The sequence below is a fragment of the Cnephaeus nilssonii genome (assembly GCF_951640355.1).
Source record: "Cnephaeus nilssonii genome assembly, chromosome: 11".
Classification (NCBI taxonomy): domain Eukaryota; kingdom Metazoa; phylum Chordata; class Mammalia; order Chiroptera; family Vespertilionidae; genus Cnephaeus; species Cnephaeus nilssonii.
In genome coordinates, this window is record NC_137082.1 from 75,457,693 (window position 1) to 75,471,048 (window position 13,356).

The 13,356-nt window shown below is 49.1% G+C and overlaps 1 protein-coding gene across 27 annotated transcripts in view; it reads right to left on the bottom strand.

The window, feature by feature from the left end:
- CELF4 (CUGBP Elav-like family member 4) overlaps nt 1-12,655 on the bottom strand; it is a gene marked incomplete at both ends in the record, with an annotated part of 271,791 nt that extends 259,136 nt beyond the window's left edge. For all 27 annotated transcript variants that reach the window (XM_079784665.1, XM_079784663.1, XM_079784670.1 and 24 more), the window contains one exon: nt 12,370-12,655. In XM_079784665.1, coding sequence (XP_079640791.1) covers nt 12,370-12,655 — 286 coding nt within the window. The remainder of the gene's footprint in view (nt 1-12,369) is intronic.
- Between the last annotated feature and the right edge of the window lie 701 nt (nt 12,656-13,356).

Below are 13,356 nucleotides of genomic sequence, written 5' to 3' on the forward strand. Positions count from 1 at the left end.
GTAAGCAATGGCTCAGCTGAGACAGGTCAGACATTTCGAGTTAATGTTTTGCTGAGAAACTTGAGAAACAAGGGAGAAACCAACCGAGGCCTTGGAGACAGTGTGAGCCACAGACAAGGGGAGACAGTGCTCTCTCTCTCTCTCTCTCTCTCTCTCTCTCTCTCTCTCTCTCTCTCGTCTGTGTGTGCGTGTGTGTGGCCTGGGCCCTGCTCCGTTGGCTCCCCTCCCAGTCAGCCCGTGTGACCTGGTCTGCCCGTGGTCACTCACTGCAGCCTCAGGGCTTGCTTTCCCTGCGTGGAGACACCCTGAAATGTGTGCTTCTCCCCTCTCTCTGTGGACTGACTCAGCTGCCTCGTCCCAGGCCTCACTCTTGACTCTTCGTTCCAATGGATTTTCAAACCGGCCCCACATGATTACAGCAGATCTCACTATAAAACAAATCTAATACTTTACTTATTGAAATAAGATGAGAGTAAAGAGAAAGGTCTTATGTTTTAATTAAAATTTTTTTAATTGGAAGGGAAAATGAAGCCTGGTAATAAGCCAGTGATGGCTCTTCTGCTCCGTGCCTCCCGCTCTGAGGACCGGCTGGATTTAGGTCGCTGTACTGGGGCCTGCACCACACCCGGGTGGCGGGTGTGCCCATGGTCACTCATTGATCGGTCCTCAGGCACAGGATTGTAGGTATGGAAGAGTCTGGAGCCCCAACATATGGAAGTAAGAATTAAAATGCACCCTAAGCCATAAACTGGTTATTCATTTTTGAAATGAAACAAAACTGGTGTTTGTACCGAAACTACAATACTGTCTGGATTTTCTGACTCTCGTCTCTTGTTTTGTCGGTCTCTGCTGGTGGCCCAGGCTCGGGCCTGACTTGTTCAGTGAGAGATGGGGCCCAGGGTCCCATGCTGCCCACTCAAGCAGGGGGCTCCCATGCAAAAGAGGAGTGATCCGCCCTGGTCCTTAGGGGTGCAGGGGTGCGGGAGAGGTTTGGTCTGCAGCTCCCGGATGCCTAGCCTCTGAGTCCTGCTGTGGGCCTGAGGGGCCCTCGCTTGAGTGCAGGAAGTTCCCCCTCTCACCGTCAGAGGGCAGGCGACCACTGGAAGAGAGGGGAGCCCTCCCACACTCACAGTTTGGGGGCCCCTCCTCAAGGTAGGAGAAAGTCTAGAGCAGGCGTCCTCAAACTATGGCCCGCAGGCCACATGTAGGTGTTTTTGCCGTTTTGTTTTTTTACTTCAAAATAAGATATGTGCAGTGTGCATAGGAATTTGTTCATAGTTTTTTTTTTTAAACTATAGTCCGGCCCTCCAACGGTCTGAGGGACAGTGAACTGGCCCCCTGTTTAAAAAGTTTGAGGACCCCTGGTAGAGGAGAGGCCTGGCTTCTGGGCTGTTCTCCTAGGACTCCTTAGACCCAGACTGGGGGCCGAGGAGGGAACATGGCACTTGAGGGAGGGTGGCCTGGGCCCGCTACGGCCATGCTGAGCCTGTGGCCTTTTAGAAGCTATGATCTGTGAACTGTCCCAGTGGCCGCAGGGGCTGGGGCTCAGCTAGGAAGACTGGGCCTTTGCCACTGTGGAGGGAGCAGAGCTTGACCAAGACCCTGGGTGTAAGCACCTGGTGGGCCTGAGTGTGCATGGAGTAAAGGGACAAGCTCACCCCCTAGGAACCCTGGGGAGGGGGAAGGAGGAGGCAGATGGGGTTAAGGAAGGACCAGGCGTGGCCTGTTTACTGAGCCTAAGTGCTCCCTATGGGAAGGGGAGCACCCAGCCCTGAGAAGCCCCATCTCACAGCCCAGCAGAGGCACCATTCCTCGCCCTCCTTCACAGTCAGAGGCACCTCCCCTGCCCTGACCAGCCTCCTATCATCCGTCATCCCCCCACCATGGGACCTGGAAAAGGAAGCATTCAAACACTCACTGGGCTTCCCCTGCCAGCCCTGCTCCCTCTCTCGCTTTCTGAGTAAGCACCCAGCCACTGGGATTCTTTCCTTTCCTCTCCCCTCTCAGGACAGCCTGCCAGGTGTTGCCCAGGGCTGCCAAATAGGGTCAGGAACCTCTGGAGCTGAGGCTCCGGAAGGCAAGGGGCATGCCTGGAGGGAATTCCAAGGACAAGGACACGTGGCCTTCCCTTTCCTTCCCGCTCACTGTGACTGGAGGTGAGTCTCAGGGAGCAATAGCTGTCAGACGTGCAGAATCTTCCTGCTCCCACCAGCAGTGATGATGGGGCAGGGCCCTGAGTCTCGTCCCAAGAACCCAATCATGGTGATTGATCTGATGAGATGCTACTCCTCCTGGGACCCCTAAGTTTCAGAGTGCACACTGGCATCTCCCGGGGCCAGTATCCCACCACATAACTAAGGATGTTGCTTCAGGCTTATGCCACCCCCTTGGAGACAGACCTTGTCACACAGCGGGCGCAAGGATGCTCTCTGGGCCTCATTCGATGAGACCAAGCCAAGCCAAGTATTGATTTGAGAGAAAGATATGGATATGAGGGGTGGATAATGGGTAGGGGATCCTATTTCTTTCTTTTCCTGTTCAGAGAACACCTCTCCTCTACCTCACCCCACTGGCACGCAGAGGCCGGATGAGGAAGACTGTTCTCATCAGTCATCCAGGGACGCCTTCACTCCCCTGGTCCCCTTCCAGGAGCTCAAGACCATGAGGCCTCTGGGAACCAGGTCCCCCTCTCCCACCACGGCGAGCACTCCCAACATCTTCGCCTCTCCGTGTATTCTTAGAACCAGTCAATATGATTAATTTTACATGGGCATCATTTCCTGCCGTTGCCGCGGAGTCCTCCCGGCCTCACCCATCAGCAGCGACATGATACAGTTTCTGGTTATATTGGTCAACCAAGATATTGATATTATTAATAATGGATATCTATATGCCGACCTTTATCCACACAACTGAATCACACTGGGCTGGCTGTCACATTTCTTTAAGAGGTATTGATAAGCCCATTACTGGAAGGGCAGGTACAACCTTAGGTGTGTGCTTCTCACTCACCTTCAAGCATCTCCTGTGAAAATCTACCCTGGCTGGTTGAGCTAGTCTGGGTGCAGTGGCGTGTGCAAGAGAAAGTCTGTGTGCAAGTGCTTGTGTGGTGAGTGGGTGTGCGTGGGTGTGTGTGTGGACATGTGGACATGTGTATGGGTGTGTATGAATGCCTGGTGTGAGTCTGTCTTGAACACAGCCCTTTTCGAGCTGATCAAATAGTCAATTAGAGCATTATAGGGAGGTAGCAGAATCAGAGAGTTCCTACAAATACACTGTGATGTACTGTTTGATCTTTAGATGCCTCTTGTCTCCTAGGACTTGCGCAGGAGGCTTGGCTTTATAAGGATATTATTAGGTTGATGCTTCGTTCTCTCAATGTACCTGCCAGACAAGAGACAGGGGCAGTGTGGCTAGAGTAGCCATGGGGTGGTGTGCTGAAGGCCATGCTGCAGACTTGGCTCCGGGGGCAGGCCGCTCCCAGCCTCAGTCACTTTCTCTGTGCAGTGGCAGCGCTGAATCCAGCTCCACGAGAAGGGAGGTCGACTCAGCTCAACCTCTCAACCTTCTGCACTGAGACTCCCAGTCGTGGGAATGCTGGCCACTCCACAGGCTTTGCCCTTATTACACGTGGGGGTGTGGCCCACTGCCTACTAGGAGGGGTCTGTGGGAGAATGCACACTTCGTGTGCTCATGTGTGTGTTGCACAGGCACACAGATCTCATGGATAGAGGCACACCTGTGATTACTGTCACCCCTACCTGTGTGAACAGTGATGTCAGGGACAGTGCCTCTACTAGATTGGTCTACAGTGATCCATTCCTGTTTGGACCCAGACGTGTGACAGACATGCTCACTTGTCAGGGGAGATTCTGCATTCGGCCTTGTAAAGGGAAGCCGGCTGGCTAGAGAGATCTTTTGGATCCTCAGACATAGTGTATGAATAAACCAGACATGGATTAATTAGGTGTGACTGCATCATTAAATTAGAATAATGAACAAACAGCCACGTATGGCATTCAAATCTGCCTAGAATGACTGCAAGGGTTGCTTTCAAGTAAGTCACCTGTCAGTTTGTAGGTTTTGGGGACTCTGGAGAGTGAGGTTCCTATCATACCTTAAGAAGTAGATTCTTTAGGCACCTCCTACCCCAGGAAGGACCATCCTTCAATGGGCACTCAGACTCCCCCACTGAATCCAAACAATGGCTTGGTTCAATACAGCATCATCTATGCACGCTTCAGCTGCAAGCATTTCTCAGAGTGAAATACGATGGTAGCACAGGTGCTCAAGAGACAGGAGGGAGAAGTTAAGAGGTGTAGGCAGTGGATGTGAAATGTATCGATCCCATAATATTTATGTGGCTGTGCACATTGGTGCTGGGGCACGTGCGTGTACGCGCACGCACGCATACACACACACAGAGACACACACACAGACACGCACACACCTTTTGCATTTCCATGAACGCTTTTTTTTCTTTTGTCAACCCTCCCCATGTCAGCCAGCCAGATTTGAAGGTGAACCAAGTCTCAATTGTGCAATTTTAGAAACAGCTGCTGGACAGCAGCCCCTAGCCCTCAGCGGACAACACCCCATCACAATCTCCATCCTCGGACAGAGCAGCTATGCAGAAAGAATTGCTTGTCTTCAGCAAAGAGGACGCCAGCAGCTTAAAGAGAGGAAAGAAAGCTTGTTTGCCTGGCCGGAGAGCTGTGGGATAGCCTAATGCATGGGGGCTTTGTTAGTAAGATCTGTTAAGTATCTAGAAACCTTTGATCTGGAGATGCTCTTAACCAAGGTGATAATTAATTAAAGCCGAGTGCATTGCAATAAAGTAACATCACATCAGGTGAGTCGCTGTCCAGAAGCGGTTTTCAGAACATTTAAACTCTTGTTGGAGGCCAGCTCATTATCAATTTCCCCCCCTGAGCTTTGATCACTATTTTTGGCTGTCCCATCCTCAGGGACCCAGAACTACATCTGTCTCCATGAGGGCATTCATTTATTTACATCTTGCAGATGGCCACGTAGGATGTGTTCCCAGGCTGAGCTGCTGGGAATCGCTCCGTCTGTGAGTGTTCCTCAGCTCAGCTGGAAGGGAGACACAGGGGCGAATAAGAGAAGCCAAATGTGGAGCAAGGGGCAGGGGAGAAGCCCTGTGAATGTGTGGCCCTGAAAACATCCCCTTCTACTCACAGAGGGACCCAGAAAGGAGGGCAATTACCCGGGGCCTGCCCACCTGGCTGCCTTGCTGGTCTCTGTGGGCAGGGCTGCGGCTCTGGCTTTATACCCATCCAGGGCCACTGGAAGCTGGATGAGCAGAGAAGGAGGATGCCCTTAGGGCAAGCACATAAAGTCAGGAAATTCCTCTGCCACCGCTTCTGCCCCATCATTGTCTCTCTGCCCTGGCATCTTTCACTGCACCCCTATGTTGCCAAGTGGAACATGGACCTTCCTCTTTAGTTCTCACTCTGGGGTTTGTGAGGGCACTTTAAATAGCAAGGAGAAGGAAAAAAGGGAGATGCAGGATAATGATAAAAGGGGGGCTAAGCTGGGGGGCTCTGTTCTCCTTCCTTAGGCTATTTGGGTAGGATTGGATGCTTTCTGTGATTCTTGGAGAGTCTGTGTATTTAAAGACCTGTAGAGAAGGCAAAAGTAAAGGGGGGGGAGGGATGAGCTTTTCTTGTAGAGAGTCCAAAAGATGGGCAGCCAGATCCCTGCCCACACCTGCTTGCCTTTAGGGGAAATGCAGCATTCTGCTTGGAGGACTCAGCTTGATCAACTTGGCCAAGGCGTGTGTGTGTGTGTGTGTGTGTGTGTGTGTGTGTGTGTGTGTGAAAACACTGCAAGAGAAAAGTAGGGCTGGGATGTCAAGGGGCAGCTGGTGGGGAAGGGAATGCAGTGGGTGGAGAGTGTTTTCTCTGCAGAGAGCTGGGTTCAGTGGCTTGCCACTCAGATCCTGGATGGAAGGTCAGTTTTAAAACGAGTCAATAGGTGAGCAAGCAGGAGGTGGAACCCTCTCCCATATTTGGACTTCTAGGTGGGGATATCAGATAAACTAGAGCATTCTTCCACATTGAAACTTAGATCATTGACAAATCCAAGCCACCTGTGCTGAGGTGGAGCCAGTACAGAATCACAAGGACAGCATCACTGTCCCCAGATCTTCTCCTTCTCTCCATCAACCAACTTCCTTATCATGCACATAGCCTTCAGGATGAAATTACCCCTAACATTATCTCTGTGCCACTTACATTTGTCATCTCTCCTCTGCAGACACACACACACACACACACACACACACACACACACACACTCACACATACACACACTCACCCACACCCACACAGGCTGCAGCATCCTCCCTCCCTTAGTCCTCCAGTTCCCACAGAAACACAGAGAGTTTCACACTCCCTCACTCTTCTCTTCACATGTCACATGGGATTTCCCTTCCAAGTTCAGAAGCTGCTGCAGTTCTAGCCACTGTCAACCAGTGCTCCCAGCTTCCAGTTAGCATTTTGGCCCTACAACTCTCAGAACTCTCAGTTTTCCTTTTTTTTTTTTTCTCACGATGTTGGGGCTCATTCTCTGTTGCATCTCCCTCTCTTCTACAGCCTGCCTACCCCAAGTTCTGTTTAGTGAGGTCCCTCCTGGGTCAGTTTGGAAAATGACCACCTTCTGATGACATGGAAGGTATGAGTGGTGCAGTGTTTTCCCCCAATCTATCTGAAGCAAGTAAGAGCTTCCAAGGAGAGCTTCCAAGGATTACTCAGAAGCCCCTCTCCCATCCTGATACATAAATTATAATAATGAGGATGATGATGCTAATAATAGTGACAGCGGTGGCCAATTGCTGGAATATGGAGCCACAGCAGCAGAAACTTTCGCCCCTCACACTTTCATACAACATCCAGAGGGAGGGCATCAAGAATGCCCCTGGAAAACATCTCTTAGAAAGCACTCCGATAACTCAACAACATGCTTGTGTCGGGGGCATATCTATGGCATGCATTTCTGTAATTGTTTTCCTTTGGGTTGTTTTCAAGCTATGACTTCACTCAAGAAAAGCTTTTCTTTCTGTTTTGTTTCGTCTTGTGTTTGAGAAGCCACGACATCCAGCCAACTGGAGCAGGTGGAGACAGTGAAAGTGTGCCAAGGGGGTTCTTTCAACCTAATCTAGAATTCCCATTAAAGCTGAGGGGGGGAAAGATGGTTAACATCTCCCTGTTGAATTGCAGTGAAATCTAGGCCAGCCCTGGTTCCCATATGTGTGGGATGCGCTTAGTCATGCTTGCACATGGGTGCAGATACGTGCACATGTGCATATTAATTTATCTCTGTGTGTTGATTCTGAGGAAGTCTGTTTAAAAGATAAATGAAATTGTGCACAAGCAGCAAATAACCACTAGTCTCTTAAATAAAGGAATCATTTCCCAATACTTTTTTCTTTGCTCCCAAATAGGATACTTATCAACACCTGGAATTTGAAGGATTTTTATGGAGCTGTTTGGTTTGCTTTACGTTAGCTTTTCAATGCAAAATATTGCTTATTTTCTTTAGTGAAACTTGTTTTTTTTTTAAAAAAAAACATTTGTCTTCTTTTCTCATCACAGCTATCCCATTTTCCATATCTCTTTCTCACAAGGCACATCTTTCTTTTAACAACTATGGGTGTGTGCCCGGCTCTTCAACCAGTCTCCCTGGAGAGAAATAAATTTTTATTTTTCAAAGTAATTTTTTAAAAAAGTTCATGTTAATTGAGCTAATGCCCACGCGGATGCTTCAGCATCACTGCCTCTTAGACTCCTTTGGAACGGACACCAGAGCCTCGCCGGCTTGAGTTCACCTATTTCAGGAAAACAACTAGCCAGCTCAGCCAAAGTCAAGCGGTGGAAACTCAATGTTCCGAGACTTGCTACATCTTACATGAAAATACAAGACATAATTTTATGAAGATGGTCACAAATCACCAAAACATAATCACAACTCTTGCCCTTTCCCTTTCTCCCAGCAACACCCCAAATCATGGGGCTTCGGGCATTTCCTAGTCAGATACCGTTGAACTGAGGGTTTGTGCATCTGGTGATGAGTACATTTTAAAATGACATGCTCTCCAGAGCTCAGTCCACAGAGGGTTCCATCACTCTGTTCCCACCCTCCCTCTGGATGTTGTATGAAAGTGTGAGGGGCGAAAGTTTCTGCTGCTGTGGCTCCTGGGTTGGGAGCCCCCGAGGCTGCAAGTAGACTAGATTTTCCTCCCTGCAGCGGAGGATGACCTCAATGCAGTGTGGTTACCCAGGCCACAGATGTGTTCTAACTGGTTAACTAGAGGGACTATAATGTGGACTTGGCTGTTTAGATTAAAATGCATTGCAGGCTCCAGGAACAAGCACACTTCAGTAGTAAAGGCTGCTTAAACCTTTGGGGACAGCCTATGTTTAGATTACATTAATTCATAAATATTATACTAAATACCACTTAAATTGGACTTAAATGACTTCAAAGATAACGCATTATAATATGGCTACCCAGAGAGCACTAGTCTTTATGTCTCCCAGTAACTCAGTCTTTGCTGCCGTTTATCCTGTTTGACAAGACCAAAGTTATGAATGGATTGTGGGCTTCTTCATGCGTGATCTGCTGTGTGTGTTAGCAGTCATGGATATTTGTGTGTGTGTGTGTGTGTGTGTGTGTGTGTGTGTGTGTGTGTGTATGTGTGTGTATCTATTTTCAGTCACTGGCTCCATTTGTTCTTCAGGAAATAAAAAGAAGAGAAATGAATAAAAAGTGAGAAAAGGGAAGAATTAGACCAGTGGGTGACCTGTTCCCTTCTTCAAGGGGGAACAATTCTATAGGAAGGGGCAAAGTTAGTCCTGAGCTCACTTCTGCTGCTACCCTGGGAGTTTGCCTCTGTCCTCTTAAATCGATAGTACAATGTCTTTTTCTTTGGAGCATGGAAAAAACAATCTTTCTCAAAGTGCTTCTAATGGGGGAAAAAGAAGACTCAGAATTAGCCACGAGAGTTTGCATTACACTGGGTTTTCTTCTTTGGGTGTTGTTTCTTCAAATTGTAATCCTGGGTTTTTTCCTGGTTTCTCTCTCAGCCTAGCACCCAGATCTCCCCCTGCCCAATTGCTTTCTGGTCTCCAGGGGGTAAATTTACCTTTACAGTAATTATCCCAGTCCACAACTGCTATGTGCTGCCTTGCCTCCCCAGCTCAACAGCTTTTCTCTGATATGGCTGGGTTTGCTCCACAACACCCACCCACTCCCTCCTCCACAGACTCCCAATTTGACTGGAGTAATTGCCTTTTAAGGTTCACTCTACACATGGCAGGTATTCCATTAACCCTTAGAACTCCTTCCTTCTTTAGTTACCTGAAATGGCAGGTGGCCAACAAATGGATAGCCACCTGAAATCGCATGCATTTATTTTTTACTTTTTTTTCTTAACCAATAACATACATCTGCCATCCACACTGGAGGCCACTATCCTGTGTTGTCCCTCAATTTTATCCCAGTATGATTCATTAGAAGTTAGAAATTCAAGAAGGGGAGAGAAAGAGCCAAAATATGCCCTGAAAGCAGGCTTAACAAAGGCATGTTTCTATCCTGAGAACCTCATGTTGTTAATTTAGAGTTGGGGAAAATCTAGAAATCAAATGCAACCCTTGTTCTTCAAGCCTCATCATGCTTTTTGACTTAACAGTAATTAATCACCAATGGCAGGCGAGTAATTTTTTTTTAAGGTGGCCGGAGGCTTATTTTATCAGGATTAGCTAATAAATCAGGCTGTATCACTGAAGGAGGAGTTCAAACTCTTCTAGGACTGAATAAAACAGACCTCGGAAACTGTCTCATTTATTTAGCTCTCCCGAAGCTTTCAGGCACTGTTGGGATGTTGTGGTCCAACCCTGCCTATAAAAATCCAAGTGAAGGAGAGGCAGGAAGTTTCGTAGAAAAAAATATATGCTCAGGCTCTGAAGGGTGAGCTGCGACAACGAGGTACCCAGCATGCCGGGCCAACGGGCCTGCCTGCCACAGACTGAGTCAGTTTAGGGGAAGAATTATTTAGAAAAATGAAGTTTTTCTTGTCCTAGGAATCCTGACCATATATATATATGAGACGATGCACACGATATAACTGTATCATAATCTTCTTTACCTTCCTGATGTAAATGATGATAATTCTACTTTTTTTTTGCTACAATACAAGGGAGTCCAAATAACATCAGAAACAGTGATGATACCAGCAAGAAGGGATTGTGAGAAGAAAGCAAGAAATATTATTAAAGTTTATCTTCATTTGAAATAAAGCATCAAATAAAGTGCTCCAACCCAGATCTCATAGGAAGCCCAGGTCTTCACAACTGTCTTTTGCCTCTAGTGGGTTCTGATATTTTTCTAACTTTAAAATCTCAAATTGTCACAAGAACTGATCATTAAGATGGGTAAAGGATTTCCCTACCTATGCTTTTTAATTTTCATTATTACTATTTTAAAATCTGGGGACATATTAGAATAACAAAGGTTTGATACAAACATTGATTAGCCTCTATGGAGCTTGACTGGAAAAGGAAAAACTACAAAGATATGGTTGACTTGGGGGAGGGTGGAAAGGAAACAAATATTATTTCAAACACTGCCTCCCCAGTCCACCTTTGCAGTTTCTCTTCTGAACATTTTCTCCATATTGGATAAAGGTTGGTTTCTTTCTCCATTACAGCCCCTTCCCTCACCCCACCCCAACAAACCTAGTATATTTCCATTCTGCCGTGGTTTTGTGCAGCTCAACATGCCATTAACTTTAAGATTTACTCCTCAGCAGGCAAGCTGGAAGATGCTAAAGCCAATAAAAACTGCTCTCTGGGACTCCAACTATGAAGAGTTTGGAGCTGTGCTTAGTATTCGGATGAAGGGAGGGCTGGAGAAGGAGGGTGGTTGTGATAGTGAAAACCACTGCTGCTTAGAGAGCCAGACAGCTCTGCGCTCTGCACCTAATGTGCCGGAGGATCAGCTCTGTTCATAGCCCATTTGTGGCCAAGGATGAGGCTGCTCTCTCTGTGCGGGTGGGTGTGCGTGTGCATGTGCATGTGTGTGTGTTTTCATCATTAAAACCACCAGCTCTAACACAGCATCTTCAGTGGCTCTCCACACTACTGTTTATTAAAAACAGAACATCCATACACATCCCTTACAACTTCCTTAGAACGGTGCTCCTCTGTCTGACAATCAGTCTCTCTCAGAAAGCATTTAACTTGCTCACACAGCTCAAGCCCCGATTAATCCCTGCTGCACATCCTATACGTTACTGTTAGGGAGCAGAGCACTGGGCTAATTTCATCACCCACCAGCCACCCACACACATCCTACAACTGAACACATTTGGGGCTCTGCCTTAAAGATAATAAAACAAGGAGAAAACAGGCAGGCTGCAGACAATTCCCATGACCACTTTCCTAAAAAGTTGCTAGGTTTTAATTCTTTGATTATTCTGTCTCCCCTCCCCCAAGCACTCACTAGCATTGATTGCTTCAAGGGAGAGAAATAATGTACTATAAACCTCTCTGCATGGCGAGTTTGGGATAATTAGGCTACACCCTTTAAAATGCATATCTTGCACACACAGATTTTCCCCTAAAACCCCACTTTCCTGAGAAGGGGGGATCATCCAGGCTTCCCCGACTCCTCACACCACCCAGGGGATGGCTGGCTTCTTGCTAATTCTTATCTTAGGTTTTGTCCCTCCTTCCTTCAAATATCCACCCCCCTCCCCCACCACTCACACCACAACCGGATTATTGAGAAACACAGATCGACAGGGAGAGTTTACTGTTAAATTGGTAGCGAAATAAAAATATCTCTGAATTTGTCACCTCCCTCCTTTTTAGACGGTTGCGCTCTTGCTACTCTGGCCCTGAGCGGGGACCACCGAATCTCCTCTCAGTATTTTCAGCACCACAGCGATGGACAGCACCCTCGGTCCCTGACCGGCTGCGCGCCTGCCAGTCTGCCGCTCAGCGTCCCGGGCTCGGCGGTGCAGCTGTCCCCGTCCCAATCATTCAAGTCGCCGTACTCCCAAATACAAGCCCCATTCCTCCTCGACCTTCTCTCTTTCTCTTCCTCTTCTGCTCCAGTTGCTCTCCCTACGGCACCGCTTCTGTCAGCTCTTTTCCCAAAACCCAGCCTTGCCCCAGCAAACAGCTCCCCACGCACCCCAGTCCTGGTCTCCGCTGCCCGAGCGCCTCCTTCCTCGGCGTCCGCCCGAGGCTGCCTCTCGCGCCGTCTCCGGTTCGTCCGTGGCCGGCCGGCCAGCCCGCCCGCCCTCTCCTCCCCAGCAAAGTTAGGAGGATAAGGTGCACTCACCTTTGTGCATGCCTGTGAACCTGTCCTTCAGAACCGTAAGCTCATAGATCTTGCCGAACTCCTCGAAGAGGGGCTTGAGGTCCTTCTCATCCAGGTTGCGGGGGATCTGCCCAATGAACAGCTTGATGGCATCGTGGTCCTTCATGGGAATGGTCGACGGGTTCCCCGGGCTGTGGCTTAATCCGTTCATGTGCCCGGCGCTGCCCGGACTGCTGCCGAGCCCGTTGGTACTGAGGCTCGCGTTGTCAGCCTGTCCGTTTGCTAACGTGGCCATCTTTATATACATAGAGAAAATCTTCTTTCCTTTTATTCTTTCTCGCTCGCACTCTCTCGCTCCTCTCCCTCGCAAGCTCGCTCGCGCTCACACACGCACACGCATACACACACTCGGGTTCTCTCCCCCTCGGTTGCTCTATACCTCGCTCTCTGCTCTCTCTCTTTCTCCTCTCTTCTCTCGCTTGCTCGCGCTCGCGCGCTCTCTCCCCTCTCCCCCCGCTCTCTCTCCCTCCCTCTTCTCTCTTCTCTCTCTTTCGGCGGTCTGATCTGATTTTTTTTTCTTCTTCTTTTTTTTTTTTTTTCTTTTTTACATTGAACAGACAGGATCTCTGTCCTTTCCGTTTAAACAGGCTGGACCGGTTCAAGTTCCCAGTCAGACCAGGGGTGGGGGCGGCGAGTGTGCGCTGGAGAAGGAGGGGGACGCGGGGCCCGGAGAGGGCGCTATGGGCGGGCGGACTCCCGCGCGGCGGCGGGCGGCGGCCCGGAGCAGGGCGGCTTGGGGCGGTGCCGCCCCGCGCGCCTCCCCCGTCGGCGGCCCCGGCGAGCGGCGGTGGTACGGTCCGGACAGCCCCCGGCTATAAATAGCGCCAGGCGCATGGCTCTTCGGGAGGCGCTGAGATTCCGGCGCGGCAGCCACGGAAAGCGGGCTCCCGTTAGAAACGGGGCTGCTGGCCTCCACTTTGCCTTTTTTTTTTTTTGGTAATAGCAGCA